The 19,639-nt window shown below is 43.2% G+C and overlaps 1 protein-coding gene across 3 annotated transcripts in view; it reads right to left on the bottom strand.

Moving 5' to 3' along the window:
• Positions 1 to 1,820: 1,820 nt before the first annotated feature.
• CRYL1 (crystallin lambda 1) overlaps positions 1,821 to 19,639 on the bottom strand; it is a 177,946-nt gene continuing 160,127 nt past the window's right edge. For all 3 annotated transcript variants that reach the window (XM_036299243.1, XM_036299245.1, XM_036299244.1), the window contains 3 exons: positions 12,700 to 12,805; positions 6,091 to 6,197; positions 1,821 to 2,622 (listed from right to left, as the gene is read on the bottom strand). In XM_036299243.1, coding sequence (XP_036155136.1) covers positions 2,509 to 2,622; positions 6,091 to 6,197; positions 12,700 to 12,805 — 327 coding nt within the window. In that variant the 3' untranslated portion in view covers positions 1,821 to 2,508. The remainder of the gene's footprint in view (positions 2,623 to 6,090; positions 6,198 to 12,699; positions 12,806 to 19,639) is intronic.

Genomic DNA, 19,639 nt, shown 5'->3' with positions numbered 1-19,639 from the left:
CATGCTCCTAAAAGCACTGAGCATAGTACAGAGACTTTGAGAAATCAAGTATGTTGAAGGAGAAGAGCAGGAACCAGAAGCTATTGGGAAAAGCAAGGGCTTGCCTGTGGCCCAGACACATGGCCCCTCAACAGATCACAGAGGGAAGGACTGAGTCAGAGTTTAAGGAGAATCTACAACTTAATCAGATAAATCCTTTCAGGGCTGACATCCTCCTTTGTGACTTGCCACATTATCCCTTCTGGGAAGTTTAGTATCTGGGACACTCACATTAGCCCTCCTCCTAACGTCCTCATCTTGTAACGGGCATAGACTCTGCATGGTTGCTGGAGCCGATACTCTAGGCTCCGATGTCACTTTCCCAGGTCACCCGATGACTCGATCCTACCACCGGGATGATTTCCACACTCACTCACCAGCCCCCATGTGGACCACAACGGGCTCTGCCTCCAGATCAGTCCCTCCATTGTCATAAGGAACTTTCTGAAATGCTGATGACCACTCCACTCCATTTAGACTCTCCATTGCTTTACATAAGGTCTGACTATTAATGTGGCCCCCAGGGCTCTTCACCATTATCTGGGTCTGGCCCTGCTCCAGCCTTCCCTTTTTCAGGCCCCAGAGAACCACTCCCCTTTTCCAGGGTGCCCGGCACTCTTTCCTGCTCTGCTTCCTCAGCCAGGAAGGCTGTCTCGTTCCTTAGACCCAACTCTAAAGTTGCCCACTGGGGCCTTCCAGGGCACACCCACGGGCAGGCAGTTGTGATCTCCTGTGTATATGACCCTCTGGAGCACTGTCCTATTTTACTGTAACATTTGGTTTTCTTACAGTAAACTTCTGAAAGGCAATGACCATGTGTGAGATGCCTGGTACATCACAGCTGCTCAGTGGATGTTGTTGCATAAATAAACGTGTGTGGGGGAAGAATGGGTGAAAAGGGGAAGGGATTAATAAGAAGTACAAGTTGCCAATTATAAAAATAGTTACAGGGATGTAAAATACAGCAGAGGGGATACAGTCAATAATATTGTAATAACTATGTATGGTGCCAAGTGGGTACTAGACTTATCAGAAGGACTGACTGCTTCAAAAGTTATATAAATGTCTAATCGCTATGTTGTACACCTGAAATTAATAATACTGTATGTCAACTGTAATTAATTTTTATATGAATAAAATAAAATTAAGTAAGTAAATGCATGTGATGGGTAAGTGATATGTACACTTAGCTGGAAATATCACTTCCACATGGTTCCCAATCGGGGACGCTGGTTCCAGCACCACCACAGCCTTGGCTCGAAGGGACGCATCTCCTATTGGGTGAAGCTGGGAAGCTGGTCATCGAAATGTACAGGATCATTTGGGCTGGGAGCTGTCAGGGGCCCCACAGAGGCATCCAGTGATCAAAGTTATTACGATGTGCTGGCCCTATGGGCTGGAGGAATTTTTGTGCTGTTTCCCAGAGTATTTGGAGAGCTAGTGCTAGGAACAGACTCCAAGTCAATGAAGATGATGGGATGCTGGGTGAAGTTAAACAGGTATCTTTACTATAGAACTTGGAGTCCCTAATTTCCTATAGATGTGAGTGTCCAAGGGCAGGCAGTCCATGGAGTTTCCCAAATACAGATAACTACAGAGCCACAGGGCACTGTGGAACATGTTTTGGAAACACTGGTCCAAATAGGTGAATTTTTACTGACTAAAAGACAAAGAACTCAGAATGAAGTATTTGCCTCTTATTCATCATGGTCACTCTAAAACATGTCAATCACAGGGTCAAACACTGTCTTTCTCAGAAGGATCAGAAGAAAAGACACCTATATGGAATCAAAAACTTTTATTCAGAATAATCATTGGCAAAATGAAGGTAGTTAGTTGTCTCAAAAATGAAGGGCCACAGAGTACTCAGAAAGCGATTAGAAATAATTACAAAAATTTTTGCTACAGATTAAAATGACTTGAAACTACAATCATTGGCTATAAAATGTAGGATGCATAATCACACTTAAAACTAAAAAGTGAAAATCTTGAGATGACTGGCTTGCCCAGGTGGCAGGAAATCGACAGCCCTCAGAACCCAAGTGCTGCTTGGACGCCCACATCGGAAATGACTAGATTACTGCTAACAGAGTCCAAGCCCAGGGCTTGCATGCTAAGTATGGTACCTCTGTAGTTGCTACTGTTTCAAACAATATGATTAAGTCTTTATAATTCCACCAACTAGGACTTTCAGTGAGGGGAGTGACGGCATTATAAAAAACTTCATGGGCCCTGGCCAGTGTGGCTCTGTTAGCTGGGCATCATATCATGCACCGAAAGGTTGCTGGTTCAATTCCCAGTCAGGGAACATGTCTGAGTTGTGGGCTTGATCCCCGGTAGGGGATGTGCAAGAAGCAGCTGATTGATGTTTTGCTCTTACATGGATGTTTCTCTTTCTATATCCCTCTACCTTCCTCTCTTTCTAAAAATCAATTTTAAAATCTTAAAAAAATACACAAAGAAAAACCTTCACTGGGAGGGCATCTGACTTTTCAGTTTGGCAAGTCTCATGAGGCATTGGTCCCTCCACTGCCTTCTGGCAGCTAAGTGCTCAGGATCATCTGGGACTTTCACACACATGGCCTGGGAACAGGGAAAGAAGAGAAAAGACAACAAGGAAAAAAGAAAAGAAAAAAAGAAATGAATGGGACTACATCAAACTAAAACATTTTTGCACAACAAAAGAAACCATCAATAAAACAAAAAGACAACCTACTGAATAAAAGAATATATTCACCAGTGATACATCTAATAAGAGGTTAGTATCCAAATATATAAAGAACTCATACAACTTAACACCAAAAAACAATCAAATTAAAAAATGGACAGAGGACCTGAATAGACATTTCTCCAGAGAAGACATACCGATGACCAATAGACATATGAAAAGCTGTTCAACATCACTGTTCAACACTAGTGAAATGCAAATTAAAACCACACCTGTCAGAATGGTTATCAATAAATCAACAAATATGTGTTGGCAAGGACTTGGAGAAAAAGGAACCCTTGTGCACTATTGGTGGGACTGTAAATTGGTGCAGTCACTCTGGAAATCAGTACAGAGGCTCCTCAAAAAATTAAAAAGGGAACTACCATATGACCCAGCAATTCCACTTCTGGGTATTTATCTGGAGAAATCAAAACACTAATTCAAAAAAACATTCTTATGTTCATTGAAGTATTATTAAAATAGTCAAGTATGGAAGCAACCTAAGTGCCTATCAATGACAAATGGATAAAGAAGAGATGGTATGTATGTATATGTGTGTGTGTGTGTGTGTGTGTGTGTGTATACACAATAGAATACTACTCAACCATAAAAAAGAATGAAGTCTTACCATTTGAGACAATGTGGATGGATCTAGAGCAGGGGTGGGCCACCCCTGGCATGCGTGCCAAACATGGCACGCCAGTAACTTTTGCTGGCACGCGAAACCCTCTCTTATAATCTTCCATTTACAATTTTTTTCTTAATATCGACTTTTTTATTTTTCAGATAAATTCAGTGTAGGTGCATCTTAGATAAATAAATAATTTTACATAACAAGTTATCTTAAAGACCATAGACATGGATTGACGAGAGAGGGGAAGAGCAATTTCTATGCCTTTGCCTTAACTCTCCCTGCCTTCCTAGATCCGACCAGTGTTTTGGTTTCATCCACATACGCTTGTGAATCTTTGTTCTCAGTGATGAATTTTGTTAAGTCTCGTAATAGGAGTAGCCTGACGGATGAAAGTAGTAGCTCGTGCATATCTCTGAAGGTCATGAAATATAAACCTGATGTAAAATCTCTGTCATCAGTGATGCAGCAGCAAAAGTCCCACTGATAATATCAAACGGAGTCATAAACTTTTCTGTCGGACTATCAGTGTACATGTATACATTAAAAAATAAATGTATTTTTCATCATCATATACTGTGTTTTTGTCGCTCGAATGAATTTTACTATTTCTTCAAGGTTCTTCACATACGTACACCTTAAGAGATATCAAGTAGGCATAACATGTTCTCAAAAAATTAGGGTTGGCACGCAGAAGAATTTTGAGTCAGAGATTTTGCTGGTTTTGGCACACACTCTTAAAAAGGTTGCCCACCCCTGATCTAGAGGTTATTATGCTAAGTGAAATAAGTCAGACAGAGAAAGATAAATGCTATATGATTTCACTTACATGTGGAATCTATAAAACAAAATAAGCAAAGAAAATAAAAACAAACTCACAGATACAGAGAACAAACTGATGGTTGCCAGATGGTAGGGGGACTTGGGAGGATGGGTGAAAATCATTAAGGGATAAGAAGTTCATGCCTGGCCCAGCTAGCATGCCTCAGTGGTTAAGCGTCGACCTATGAACCAAGAGGACACGGTTCGATTCCCTATCAGGGCATATACTCGGGTTGTGGGCTCAATCCCCAGTGTGGGGCATGCAGGAGGCAGCCAATCAATGATTCTCTCTCATTGTTGATGTTTCTATCTCTCCCTTTCCCTTCTTTTTCTGAAATCAATAAAAATATGCTTTTTAAAAAAAAGGAAGCACATGCCCTGGCCAGTTGAAGTGTTATCCCATACACCAGAAGATCTCAGGTTCAATTCCTAGCCAGGGCACATACCTAGGTTTCAGGTACAAGAGGTAACTGATGAATGTTTCTTTAACACTGTTTCTCTCTCTCTCTCTCTCTCTCTCTCTCTCTCTCTCTCTCTCTCTCTCTCTCTCTCCTGCCCCTTCCTCTCTCTGTAAAATCAGTAAACATCTCACTGGGTATGATTTTTTTAAAAAGTACAAATTGGCAGTTACAAAATAGTCCCAGGGATATGAAGTACAGCATAGGGGATATAGTCAATGATATAATAACTATGTATGGTGTCAGGTGGCTACTAGACTTAGCAGGGGGATCACTTTGCAAATTATATGTCTAACCCCAGTGGTTCCCAACCTTTTTTTGGCCATGCCCAACCTAAGCATCTCTAAAATCCTGTGACATATAATTCTTATTATTCAAAAAATGAACTCCTATTCACGTGGAGGAAGCCTAAAAGACCATTCACTTGGTCTAAACAAGCTTCCAAAGAACATGGCATCCATGAAAGAAAAAAATAAAAGAACGAAAGGACAGCTGAAGTACTGAGGAAGAAATCACTAAGAAATTGTTAAAATAATAATAGTAATAATAATTTGAAGTGATATGAAAAAATAGCAAGTAAAGTTTCAAAACATATAATAGAGAACTGAAATGCATAAATATGTCACAATATATATTTGTATACTGTATATGAGGTCCCTAGAAATGCAAAAAATTCACTGTTAATAACTCATTCTCAAAATGCCCTCCTTAAAAATCAAATTGCCCCCCTGTGGGACATGTGCCCCACGTTGGGAACCACTGGTCTAACCACTATGCTCTATACCAGTGATGGCGAACCTTTTGAGCTCAGCGTGTCAGCATTTTGAAAAACCCTAACTTAATTCTGGTGCAGTGTCACATATAGAAATTTTTTTGATATTTGCAACCATAGTAAAACAAAGACTTATATTTTTGACATTTATTTTATATATTTAAATGCCATTTAACAAAGAAAAATCAACCAAAAAAATGAGTTCACGTGTCACCTCTGACACGCGTGTCATAGGTTCGCCATCACTACTCTATACCTAAAACTAATATAAAATAATACTGAAATCAACTGTAAATGAAAATTTTTTTAAAATAAAAAAAGAACAAAAATGCATGAAGAGGAGGTAATTTACCAGGAGCATAATTGTTGGTCCTACTGTGCAAACTGAATTTGCTCTCAAGGACAAAGGGAGCAGAGTAAACACTCCATGAACATGAGTTTCCTGAACCCAGAGACTCCAGATCCTCAGAGATAAGTCACAGTGATCTCCAAGTTCATTGGCCACACTGCTTTGAAGGTCTCCAAGGACCATGACAGAAGTTAGAGATGAGGGACTGTGAAAACCAGAAACAAAGATACTAGCTGCACAATAAATGTCCCTGTCCACAGAGCTCCCTCCCACTCAGCATGCAAAACTCTCTGCAGTCAGTCCACGTACCTGGTGAACCTTCTCAACTGTGGCCCCAGAAAACTCTGGAATAGGTCCGAAAGTCTTGAGGACATGTTTCATGCTTTCGCCATATCTGTCACAGTAGCTTAACATGCCTGAATCCATATGAACACAAGAATACACAAAACCAGAACATTAGAGAACTCCCAACTAAGTCATCAATTCAGAGAGTCTAGCCTTGGGTCAGAATAACTACATTCCTTTCTTCTGGTGAGTTAAGAAAAGGAGGAGGTGGTCAGTGCACCTGGTTAGCTGGCGCTGGGGACCAAGGGTCCTCACCACAAGTCAGTCACTTGTCAAGCTTTCCCTCTGATCTCAAAATCCTGAAAAGCAAGGGGCCCCTGGGGCCTACCATTCTACCTCCCTCAGTGTTCCTGCATTGATTTATTGACTAACCTATTAAGTCCTATTTTCACCAAAAATGTTATGAGGTTACTTGTGTAAATGGCTTGAATGCATTTTCTAAGAACCACAGAGGTCACAGCTCACTTTAATCTGTTTCCCATTTCACACTTGTTCCCTGACTTCTAGTTACCACTTGGTTGGGTGTCTACAAGGCAGCAGATTCTTTAATGGAGGCTCAGAGTGTGGCCAGTGGATAACAGCCCTGTCCCCCAAGCCCAGGCTGCCTCTGTACCCCGGCCGCACTGCTCTCCAACTGCTCCTGCAGCTTCCTGGCCCTGGGACCCCAACCTCTTTCTCAGATGCTGAGATAAAGGCCCTGGGATTTTGACGAAGAAACCCATGAAGAAGAGGCTCATCCGCATGGGAGAGAGGAGGAAGAAGCACAGTAACCTGGAAGCAGTTCTGGGCTGTGTGTGGCTGAAACTAAGCTCTTCAGTAAGCGTCAGATATGCACAGAGAGGAAAGCAGAGTCCAGCGGCCTCGCTTCCCAGCATGTGGAACTGGCCTGCTGGGACCCATCTGTGCCTGGCATCCTCCCCTCCCACTGCCTGGGGGGCAGCAGGGCTTGGCCAGTGCAGGCATGTGTGGGGAAAGGGGGGGGTCAAGTCCAGTCTGAGGCCACCCCTGGGTATGCATAGAAGAGGCGTCTCTGAGTTCTGGGCCCACTTGGAACATGGCTGAACCACCCACTGTGCCACCCTTGGCCCAATTCTAACATCTTTCACAACCAGAAACACTCAGAGCTTGGTCAGTCAGGCTAAAAGGTAATACAGAATTTAAAATGAATAGCAGAATTTGCAAAGATGCCCGAGCTTGGTTCTTATCCACCCTAGAAAAAGTTTTAAATTAATCCTATATAATAAAAGCCCAATATGCTAAGTGTCCAGTAGTCCATTAAATCAATTAAAGCCTAATATGCTAATGATATGCTAAGGCCGCTCAACCATTCACTGTGATGTGCACTAACCACCAGGGGGAAGACGCTTTGACTGGTTGGTTAGCTTGTTGCTGGGGTCCGGCCAATCTGGACGGAGCGAGGTGAGCTGGACACGCCCTGGAGCCCTACCATGGTCCCTCCCTGGCTGGCTAACCTTCCGTGTCCCTCCCTGGCCCCAATCGTGCACCGGTTGGATCCCTCGGCCTGGCCTGCACCCTCTCGCAATCCGGGACCCCTCAGGGGATGCTGGAGAGCCAGTTTTGGCCTGATCCCGCAGGCCAGGCAGAGGGACCCCACTGGTGCATGAATTTGTGCACTGGGCCTCTAGTTTTAAATAAAGATCATCACCACACAATATTCTTTAAAAAAAAAAAAAGACCAACTTCTTTGGGGTTTAGTTTTGGTGGACCCACACTATTGTGAAAGCCTGAATTCACTGAATTTCAATTTTATTTGCCTCAAATAGCTTTCCTTCTCCTTCAGTGTGCTAAAATCATATCAAACTAGCTCTTAGAAATTGTTTTGAAGGGTAAAATATTCAAATATAACAACTTTTCTAACATTAGCACCTACAATTAAGTGGTGGACACTCCTTTCTAAAATAAGGGTTTCATTTCATTTAACACAAGTATAACCTGACAATTAAGGATTCCAGAAGACTTCCTAAAGCAGCGGTGGGGAACATCTGGCCCTCAGGCAGGACCTGTGAAATCATTTGGTCTGGCCCTGCCAACTCATTAGGAGTGTGTTAATTAAATGTTTGACCAAATATAGCAAGCTAATTTTTAAGTTGTTAATTTTGTATGGTCTGAGAATGATATTATAAATATGCAAATGGTCCTTGGCAGAGAAAAGGTTCCCCACCCCTACAAAGGTTCCGGCACTAGCTAGCTATCTTAGAGGACTCAGCATTTCCAGAACACAGAAAACCACCATTACATTTATTTCCTTTGGAAGTTAAATATTTTCTTCACTTTAAGTGTTTATTTATTCAAACCAAAGGTGGTAAAATCTAGACACAAATACAATTACTCCTTTTGGGGGGCAGAGACATAAGAATCAAATAAGTTGGAAAGATATTAAATGAGAAGAAAATGGGAGGCCTGGCTGCAGCTGAGATTCACCCACGTGCAGGGAAACAGAAGCCCAACAGTACCCTCCTGTGAACCAGTTCTATCTCCCTGTCCTCCTTGAGCAGTGAAAAGCCACAGATGCAATTCAAGGACTGTATTTCACTCTGGATTACTTCACATTTTCTGAACAAGCGTTCATCTTTCTGTGTCCCTGTGAAGTTATCTGAATCTCCCAGGGGCTTTTGAGAACTCTTTTTCCCTGCCTTTTATAAAATTTGTGGCTTTAAAGGGGCATTTATTTATTTAAGATAGAAAATACAGTAACTCTTTATAATACAATTAATAATTCCCCTCCAACTTTTCTAGGAAACCAATATAAAACTTCAGTCTTACAAACATAAAAAACTCTTTCTATAGCATGCACTCAGGCTCATGGGGTGAGCAGCCCCGAGTCTGTGGAGACGGTAAGAGGCCACACAGCCAGCATGTGCAGACCTCCATTTCATAGATAGAGCATCTGACACCGCAGGACAGCTCTCCCACTAGCTCAAAGTACAAGTTTATGGTGATTTAGTGTCAAAATTGTTTACAGTGTCCCAGCAAATTCACTACCTTACTCTTCTTTGCAACATCTTCCCTTCCAATAGAGCAGTATGAGCGGGAATGTTCCAGAATACCAATTTCAATGGAAATGAAAATAAAAAGCCACTTCACCTTCTATCCCACAGCCCGTCCCTCCTCTGTATTACTATGAAGTGAGCCTCTCTATGTTTTTCCTGCTATGCTTCCATGCCCTCTAGTCAACCAAGTACTTCCAACAGCTCTCAGAGAGCTTAGCTTTTTAGAAGACTTTGAACCTAATTTCTTAAGAAGTGGGAGAAAGAACTGATTGTCATGAGTTTGGATTTAGCTTCTCTTGCTGCTTTCGGACTTGTTATTCCTTGGCTGTGAGCCCTGAAGGTGAGACACAACCCAAGGTGATGGAGCAGTGGAGAGCCATCCCTTCTGTCTGCATTTACAGAGCAGGCACCTGTCTGTGTGGCCTCTGTCACGGTGGAGGCAGCTGCTGGGACACGCCCTCGGTGTTGATTCTTGGAGAGCCCTAATTGCTACCCACACCAGAGAAGTGTGCTTTTCCCACAGCCTATGAACCCACACTCACATGAATTCCCCTGCCTTTAAGAGACAAAACTTAATCAGAGAAGACCAAAAAGACCCCAAAGCCCAGGGACATTATGTAATTCCCACCTGAGGGAGGCCTTGCTGGAGCAGGTGGACAGAAACTGCCAGGAACAGCTCTATCAGCTCACCTGTTTCACTGCAAATCACAGCTCCCCTCAAATGAACCAGACCCACCAAGCAGACATCTCAATTTAAGATAAACAAACAAACAAACAAGGACAGCATCTAAACAAGGGAAATTTGGAGAGGCAAGATGGTGAACATTCATCTCAACTGAAGGTGATGTCCAGGGGCTGCCAGGTTCCCAGGCACCCAAAAGGCTGGTAGGTGTACAAGGGACCAGCCTTTGCTGACCTGCTAGTCTAAAAGCTTAGCATGGAAAGAAACCAAAGTCTTGAGAGTTCATATTCCACAGCAAAAATGTCCTAATCTGTATGTGTTCTGTATTTCTCTAATGCACTAGTGAATCTTTGGGGGAATTTTTTTAAAAAAAAACTGGAATAGGGAATTAAACAAAACTTTGTGTGAATATAACATTTATTACGGACTTCATGTCAGCCATCCAGCTAGATGTCTCCATCTGGTTTCATTCTCACACCACTCTTATAAGGCTGTTACTGTTGTTGCCCCATTTTACAGATGGGGATACTGAGTACACAGGGCTATTTAGCTTATAGGTCAACTAAAGATCCAGGCTGACTGGCTCCACAGACCAGATCCACTCTTCTGAGAGCTTGTCTTTCGTGGGTGTCACTTTTTAAAAGTAGCCAAAAGGCGAAGCAAGCATGCTGGCCTCCTGTTTTTCAGCTGCTATTTTATAATATTAAAAACAAATCATCAAATATTTTTACCCCTTCTAGATAAACTGTAGCTTTTAAGACTAATAAGTAGCCTCAACCTGAGATACTGGCTTTATGAGAACAACATCAGAAAAAAGAACTCTCCCAATTCCAATCTTGATATATCCTGGGTGACACTGAGGAATCATGATCATTTCCACTGGTTCTGAGCCTGATCTTATAACTGTCTAACTCTGGTCCTTAGAATGCTCTGAAGTTGAAAACTACATCCGTCCACCATTATCATATTAAACCAATTAGGTTTTCTTATCAAATCTGCTTTGTGTGAAAAATTGTTATGGGCTCCATCCTATCTGCCACACTGTTTGACTCCTGAGTTTCTGGTTTCATTGGCTTCAGTTTCTACTTGTTTGAGAGTCAAAGTGGTTCTCAGGTCTCTCCTATCAGTTTCTCCTGATACCTGAATTATCTTATTTTTCTCAAGAAAAATAAAAACACAGTGGTCATCCAGCAGTGTCTATATACATTTCAAATGCTACAATATGTTCATCACGTTTAAGGTTCTGGTTTACAAAAAAACATTCAAAATTATGCAAGACTTTATTTTAATGCTACTTCAAAACTCTGGTTTCACTTTAATAAAGCCTGTGTCTTTACATTACCCCCCTATGTTCAACTGTTATTCTACCACACAAGTAACATGTGGGTGCTAGGTGAAAGTCCCCTCTCTTCAGTTGCTCTCAGCTGGGTGTTAAGGAAAAATCAAGTCACCTATTGAACCACATTTGCACGACACCCTATTAACCCATCCAAGGACCCAGGTGTGCACCTGCTGTGTGCAATACATCTGGTAAAACTGCTTGGGATTATCCACTGGAAATTGTATTTAATTACTGTTGTGAAAATTAACTGAAGTATTACCAAACCCTCGTGGAATTATAAAATCTACGGCAGACTCCCCAGAGGTCATCTGCTCCAACTTCCAACCTCACTGTGAGACTCCTGTCAACATTCAAACATCCGCACATGTGAGGACCAGCCTCCAGCAGCAAGGCTCCCCCACCCACGGCATGGCCTCTCCTTCTACATCAGTTCCACTTACCAGAAAGTTCTCCCTGCCATGTCCTGACCGCAAATCTGTCTTCGTGCCATTTCCAGTCTTTCATTCTGATTCCACCCCCACAAAAGTCATGGACAAATACAGGCACATGCAGCGCGCGCACACACACACACACACACACACACACACACACACACACACACACTGAATCAGCTTCCATTTCTTGATATTTTTGTTAAATGTAGACCATGGAACTGAATACAATATTCTTTTTCTTTTTCTGCATATGTTTTACAAGTTAATAATATAAATTTTAAAAACAACATACAATAATTATAGAAATTTATTACAACATAGAAAAGTTAAAAGGTAATAAAAGTTACTTATAATTACAACACCAAGAGACAGCTATCATATTATTTAGTTGACATTTCCCAAGATTTTCTGATTCATTGTTTTAATTTGGTGTAGGTTTTATTATTTGTTTTTCAAATGATGTCTTCTTTTTAAATGGCTTAAAATCTGGTGGACAGTTTCATTCTTGGAAGCTTCTCACCCATCTCAAGTGACCTTGCTTTTAGAGTTACCAGTCCCTTTGAGGTGGCTCCAGGGTAACTGATGGCCTAGCCTGGCCACTAACCAAGCACCAGCCCCTTTTCCTGTAGAAGCTCCTCCCTCGTGACACCTCAGCTTTTGGAAAGAAGCCCACAGATGAGCAAGTCACAATTGCAAGCTGCCCATGTTTAGGCAGAAGGTAAGTCCAGCAGAGGTTCATGTGGTTATTTCCCTACTTTTTTTTTCCTTGCTACTAAATAATTTCATTATCTTCCTCAGGAAAATACCACTTTATCTTCTATCAGGCTGGATGACATGCGGCGAAGACTCCATAACATTGCTCACCTCTCCTTGCAGGCCTCACCTGAGTGCTGCTCTACACAGAGCCCTGAGGTCCATGGGACACAGCCACTTACATCCTGGGACACAGCCACTGCCCTACCCCTACCTGTGAATGAGCAGGGCTGGCCATTGTCTCCTGTACACAATACCAGTTCTATTCAGTTGTAAGAAAAGACAACCTTTGATTGTTTACAAAACCCATGAAAACACTACACTGCATAAAATTCCCATCTGAGCCCCTACCTTCTGCATTGAGATGCATGGTTTCCAGGGGTCCGATGAATGCATACCGGAGGCCGAGGCCGTGAGACACGACGAGGTCCAAGTCGCTCGGAGACACTATTCCTTCCTAAATGAAGAAAGGGGGTGCATATGGATGAGTCCTCTGGAAAGACCATTCTCTTACCATCATTTTCATCCTAACTGGGGCAGGATCCCAAAATACTCTCCAAGCACTGTAAGCGTTTTCATGAAATTTTTCAAGATGAAACTAAGATGTCGGAACAGATTCTGAAAAGAGACTACCTGTGAAATGTCAAATACCAATTCACTTTTTCCACAGCTATAATCAACCTTCTCTCATACTGTGCCCAATTCCACTGTCTTCTCTTCTCCACCCATAACCCATGTCTCACTTGCAGCTCTGTCAAACGGGGAGAGGAAGAAGGGAAAGGGAAAAAGTGAACGGGGTACTGGTGGAAAATGGCAAGAAGGATTTTCTGCACGTTTGTTAAGAACTGGGGCTGTAAGACTGGAGCCATCAAAAGAACTGTGAAGTTGCTCTCCAGACTGTGCCTGCCTGCAAGCCTGGCCTTGTTTAGTTTTTAATGAGTTTGTAAAGAATGATATTCTTTGATGAAATGCAGCTCAGAAAAGGGTGTTTATTTGCAAAGGTGGAGCCCTAGAATCTTTTACAAATGTGAATTGCAAAGCAAGAGGCACTTTGTTAGGCTTTTAGGTTGTATGTCAAATTGCCCAGCGGTATGACCTGATCTGTTCCTCACCGATGAGGAACAGGGATGCATTAGAAATATCTGTATCATTAGGCCCTTCACTGACAGCTCAGTCTCCATCTGAAGATATTTTCACCTTGGCCATTTCAGCTGTCAGGAAGACAGACATGGGGGAGGCTGTCATGTGTTCCCTGAATCTTCACTGGTCAGAACAGAAGAATGACTCTGAAACCTCCAGCCCCTATCTCCTGGGTGGTTTCTTTCACAAATAGACTACTGTGGGCACAGACATAGCTCCTGCCTCTGTAAGAGGCCACTCACTGTGCTGTAGTGCTGATACCTCTTCCACAGGCAACCCTTAGCTGGTAGTTCCCAGTGCAGCGAGGTCCCAGGGGAAGGAGGATGAAGTGCTCGGCGGCGGGAAAGTCAGTTCTGCCCCTACCTCCAGGGCACACCCACTCAAAGTGTCCATCCAGCTCCTGAGAACAGGCTCAGACATGTGGCCTCCCCTACGTGGCCTGTTACTCTGGGTTACAGCGCAAAGCCTTTACCTCTGCCAGCTGTCTGGTTGGAGAGGGTGTCTGGGGAGAGGCAGAGGTTTAATCACAGGTTCACCATGGCTCCATGGCCAATAGGGAGGAGCCCTTTGCCCTCCAGATGGCTTTGGGGAGTCCGGGCCAGGCCCTCCGTGCTCAGGAACTGCTGCCCCTCCTCCTCCAAACCAGGTGACTTCTCAAGTCCCAGACTTCAAAGTCACCCAAGAGGTAGAAAGGGAATTTGTACCTTCAACCTCTATGACCTGCAGCCCAGCTGCTGAGAGAGAAATACCAGCAGTCTCAGGTCTATGTGGGTATCTGGACCTCCCTGGGGAGGGGTGGGGAGAGCTGGAGCTGAAGAACCAAGAAGACAGAACCACCCACAAGGGGCAAGCACGGTTTAGTGTGAGGAGAAACTTTGTGTGAACCATTCTCCATCTAGTTTTGTGTGTGAGAGATAAACAAAGACATGCACAAACCATGAATATACTGTTCAAAGAATAATTAATTTCAAAGCAACCCCTCTAACCACCACCGTGCCCATCTTCCTGATCATATCCTTCCCAATAATAAATATCTGACTTTTGTAATAATCATTTCTTTTAAAATTTGCCATCTGTTTACATTCATAAAAATAAAGTGTGCTTTTTATCTATTTTCATCTTCTTCAAAATAGAATCACACTGTGCATTCTTTTGTGATATCAATGTAAAAAACATTCAAATCTATAGAGAATTTTTGTGAGTTTATTTGAGCCAAACTGTCGACAATTGCCAGGAAACAAAATCTCAATGGATTGGGATAATGCTGCAGAGGATGGAAGTTTTGCACCTTATTTAATACATTATAAAAATAAGAGATGCAAGTGGGTTACATTAAATCCATTGGTGATAGATTAGGAAGGCAGGAGAAAGGAAAAGGTGGTAGGGGCCCTCTGGGATTGGATAAAAAGTAAAATGGTAGACACATATATCTTTTACATAGGTGGGTACAGGATAGTTAACAGTCAACAATTAACATGATAACAATAACAAAGAGAATTTATGGCCCTAACTGGTTTGGCTCAGTGGATAGAGCATTGAGTGAGGACTGAAGGATCCTGGGTTCGATTCCAGTCACAGGCATGTACCTTGGTTGCACGCTCGATCCCCAGGAGGGGGAATGTAGGAGACAGCTGATCGATGTTTCTCATCGATGGTTCTAATTCTCTATCTCTCTCCCTTCCTCTCTATAAAAAATAAATAAAAACATATTTTAAAAAGAGAGAGGATTTGTGGTCTCCCATTGGTTATGCCCATGGGGTCTGTCTGACATTCCAAAGTACTAAACGCAGTTACATAAGAGCAGTCATATAATTTTTAGTTAAGGTAAAGATTGACTTTTGTCAGGGAAGATACCAGCCACATTTGCATTATTGAAGTAGATTTCTCTAAGTTTCCATTTTTATCCAGAAATTAAATCCAGAGGAAAAAAGAGTCAGAAGTGATTCAGCTGAGATGCTCACTCATTAGGATTTCACTTCACTGAGACAAACAAGTTCATCCCTGCTGTACTCAGCACTGAATAAAAGGTTCACAGTTAGGATATTTTTTTTTGGGGGGGGGGTGTTAATCTTCACACAAGGACATGCTTAGAGAGAAGAGGGGAGAAAGAGAGAGAGGGGAGCATTGATGTGAGAGAGAAACATCAATTGCCTTCTGCATGCTCCCGTGATTGGGGATCAAAACCACAACCTAGGTACGTGCCCTGACTGGCAATCGAACCAGCAACCTTTCGGTGCACAGACTATGCTCAACCAACTGAGCCACTCTGGCCAGGCTGGTTAGCACGTTTTGAAGCTCAAGCTGCTTAATTGTGTTACTGAGCTTCATTCCTCTGAGGCAGAGCAGAGGTTGCCACCCCAAAATATGCCTTTTGGGATATTGATGATTTCAAGTTGGTTATTTTTAAGAAACAGGAGACTCAGAAACTTTGATCCTCCTACTTTACCTGCCAAAAGGAATTCAGATAGGCAAACCTGCTTTAAGACGGGAACCTAGCATATTCATCTCAGCATATGTGAAATAAGTGGCAGACAGAGAGGATACAAGCAAAACCCTGTTTATTGGACTTCCCTCCTGTGTCCCATGGTTTCCGGGTGGCCCAGTAAGAATTTGTTGACCACAAGTTTGCTCTTTCTCATCTACTTGTGAGTTGCCTGCTTCTCCTTTGGAGTCCCAGAGCCCTGCCTCCCTCTCCTCGGTCCAGAATGGCATATAAGCCTAACTGCCCAGTGTGTCCTCAAGTCCCATATTCTATGGAACCCATGTAATGTACATCCATCATAAATTTGGTCATTTTTCTCCTATTAACCTGTCTCATGTTAACTTGATTACTAGGTTAGCCAGAAGAATTTAGAAAGGTGGGAGGAAAATTACTTTTCCACTCCAGCATACCCAGAGCCTAAGTGTTATTTGTGGCCTAAGTGTTAATATTATCAGGATTAATTACAATAAATAATCATCTTATATAATAAAAAGCTAATAAGCAAATTGACCGAACAGTGGAATGGCCAGTCGCTATGACACACACTGACCACCAGGGAGCAGATGCTCAATGCAGGAGCTGCCCTCTGGTGGTCAGAGCACTCCCACAGCCAGAGAGCCACTCAGCCAGAAGCCAGGTTCACAGAGTGCACGAATCTCGTGCACCGGGCCTAGTGATGGTATAAAGGGCAGAATTAAGTGCTTGAGTGGAACCCATGGATCTGATAAACAATTCCTTGGAAACAGTACCCTACACACTGTTTGAAGTTTGAAACCCTACCCCACTCCATGGTGTCTATGGTTCAACCAACATTTGTCTATATAGCTATCAATAGTTCCTCCATTTCGTGGTAAAATTCTCAAGTCACACAAAGGAAAGCCCCATGTGGTTAAAAGGTTCCTAAAACTTATACAGAGTGACTTAGATCACTATTAGTTCAAAACCTGGTTGCATCACATCTTAAAAAATCAAAAGGCCAGGAGAGCCCAGCCCAAGTGGTAAGGAATCCCCTTTATTGAAAAAACTTCTAGCTTCTACTTCCTTTAATTAAAATCTAAGACTTACCACAATCAACCAACACAAACTCATGGCCGGGGCACACACTGCACCTGGCATGCTTTGGAAAAGGTATGGAGGGAGATGGCACAAGGCTACCACCAACCAGTAAAGAGCAAATACAACATGGTTAATAAAGTACTAAATTACTGTGATACAAACTTTAAGTATAATTAACTGTCAGGGTCCTACCAGAAAGACAGAACCAGTAGGTTATATATGTGGAAAAAGGAACTGGCTTTTGCAATTGCAGGCACTGGCAAGTCTGAAATGTGGGGTAGGCACTCGCTGATGGTGGAAACCTCGGTTCTGCTCTTCAGGCCTTTCAACTGAAGGGATAAAGCTTTCCCAGATTATTGTGAATAATCCTCTTTAATTAAACAGATTATAGATACTAATCATATCCACAAAATACCTCTACAACAACATTTAGACTTGTGTTTGATGGGTATCTGGCCTAGCCAAGCCGATCGTCACAGGAGATAGAGAAGTTGGTGGTGAAAGGACAGAAGACACATCTAATGATTAACAATTGGCAAAAAGTTGATGGGTGCAGTGGTACTTGATCTTTTGGATAGACATGGAGAAAAGGGGAGACAGGGAAGTCTTGCAGAGTTTAAGGGTGAGACATTTGATGAATGAATCTCCCGTATTTCCTGTATTGATTATAAGCTACATAGAATTATTTTTCCTTCTAATAACCCCATTCTCATATTAAGTTTTCTTACTCAATTCACATATTTTGCATTCCCTCATTTTCATTTACTGTTCTGATGTTTCTTCATTCCATCTTTCTGTGTCCAGTTCTTTTTTTCACTCATCCTCAGCTTTTGATCTCCTATTTTGTTTCACTCTACTTTTTGCCACATTTGGCCCTGAATTTTCAAGTTTTTCTGTGCAAATACTACAGTAACTTTGCCACTGCCATCACCACCACGAACACAGACCTGCTACCCCAGGACCTTGCTACCTAGGTCATGTACAAGTCCTTCCACCCCTCCCCAACCAAAACTGTTTGGGAGTCAATCCACTGTCTTAACTGGGAAACGGAAGCCAGACAAAATTGTATCTTAGGTAAATGTTAGATAATGAAATGAAACATTAAAAGGCATGAAGCAGACAGTGGACTTGTTCAGTGTCACTGCAATCAGAAGCCAAGGAGAAGGGGCTACACAGGAAGAGAGCCGAACTCAATTTCTAGTTAGAGCAAGGACAGAACAAACTTAACTTGAGTGAGTGCCCCATCTCCAAAGATGTTTTAAAGATGGGCTGGACAAGAATAATCACTGGTATAGAAATAACTCATGTATGAGTGAGGGGTGCTGGACTTTCTTTTTTGGAAACACCCAGCCCTGGAGTCCTTATGAATAACACTGAGATACTATAGTTACACATCTTGAAGTTAAATTAAGAACTATCTTGATGATTTATGCTTCTTCTCATGAGAAATTAACCACAATTGTGAGTCCTCTCTCCCAATTTATATAGACTTAAACTTGCTCCAAGTAAGAGCAAAAATATCCAATGTGACCACCCTGCTTGCACTACCTTCCAGGGAAAGGTGAGGCAAATACAAGATTTTAATAAGCAGAAAAGAAAAGGCTGCTAAGTGCTGTGCACTGTTGCTCAAAGGGTGTGGTTGGGTTGAAGAGCTGGTTGGCCTTGTGCCAATGCCAACAAGTTTTCTTGGATATGGGGCACAAGAAGAGCTGACTGAACACTACACTTAACTGATGCAACAGAGCCATGAAACACCCACTGTCGAGAGCCCTAGGAGAGGCCACTAAGGGGGAGGAGATGGAAGTACGAGGTAGACATGTGGTCAGGGTGAGGGACACCATTTCATGCATTGCACTGATGGCCAGGGGTGTGGGTCAAACCCTCTGGAGGCATTTTGGGTAGACCTATCAAATTGTAGAAATGTGACAGGGAGAGCCGCTGGCAGGAATTATTCCAGAAGAAAAGACTGTGCATGCAAAGGGGCTCACTGAAGCATTATCATGGTGGAAAACTTGAAGCTACCTTAAAACAAGATTAGATATATTTTAATCAACTGAGAGAAACCAACAGTCGAACATCCCTCTCACAATCCTGGACTGCTGGCTCCTAATAGCTCACCTGCCTGCCTGCCTGATCGCCCCTCACTACCTCTGCACGCTGCCTGATCGCCCCTAACTGCCCCGCCCACCGGCCTGGTCACCCCTAACTTCTCGCCCCTGCCGGCCTGGTCACTCTTCACTGCCCCCCCTGCCAGCCTAATTGCTCCCAACTGCCCCCCTGCTGGCCTGGTCACCCCCAACTGCAACTCCCTCACCGGCCTAGTTGCCCCTAACTGCCCCCCATCCTGGTCATCCCCAACTGCCCCCTCTGCTGGCCTGGTCACCCTTACCTGCCACCCCCTGATGGCCTGGTCACCCCTCACTGCCCCCCCGGCTGGTCTGGTCGCACCCAACTGCTCGCACCCCCACCCCCCGCTGGCCTGGTCACCCCTCATGGCACCCCTGCCAGCCTGGTTGCGCCACACAGCCTGCTGTTCAGTCATTTGGTCGTCCCTCACTAACCCCCTGCCGGCCTGGTAATAGGCAGCCATCTTGTGAGGGTGTGAGGGTTAAT

Source organism: Myotis myotis, unplaced genomic scaffold (assembly GCF_014108235.1).
Source record: "Myotis myotis isolate mMyoMyo1 unplaced genomic scaffold, mMyoMyo1.p scaffold_m19_p_3, whole genome shotgun sequence".
NCBI classification, from domain to species: Eukaryota; Metazoa; Chordata; class Mammalia; order Chiroptera; family Vespertilionidae; genus Myotis; species Myotis myotis.
Note: the sequence above shows the minus strand (reverse complement) of the source record. Positions and strands in the feature narration are given on the sequence as shown.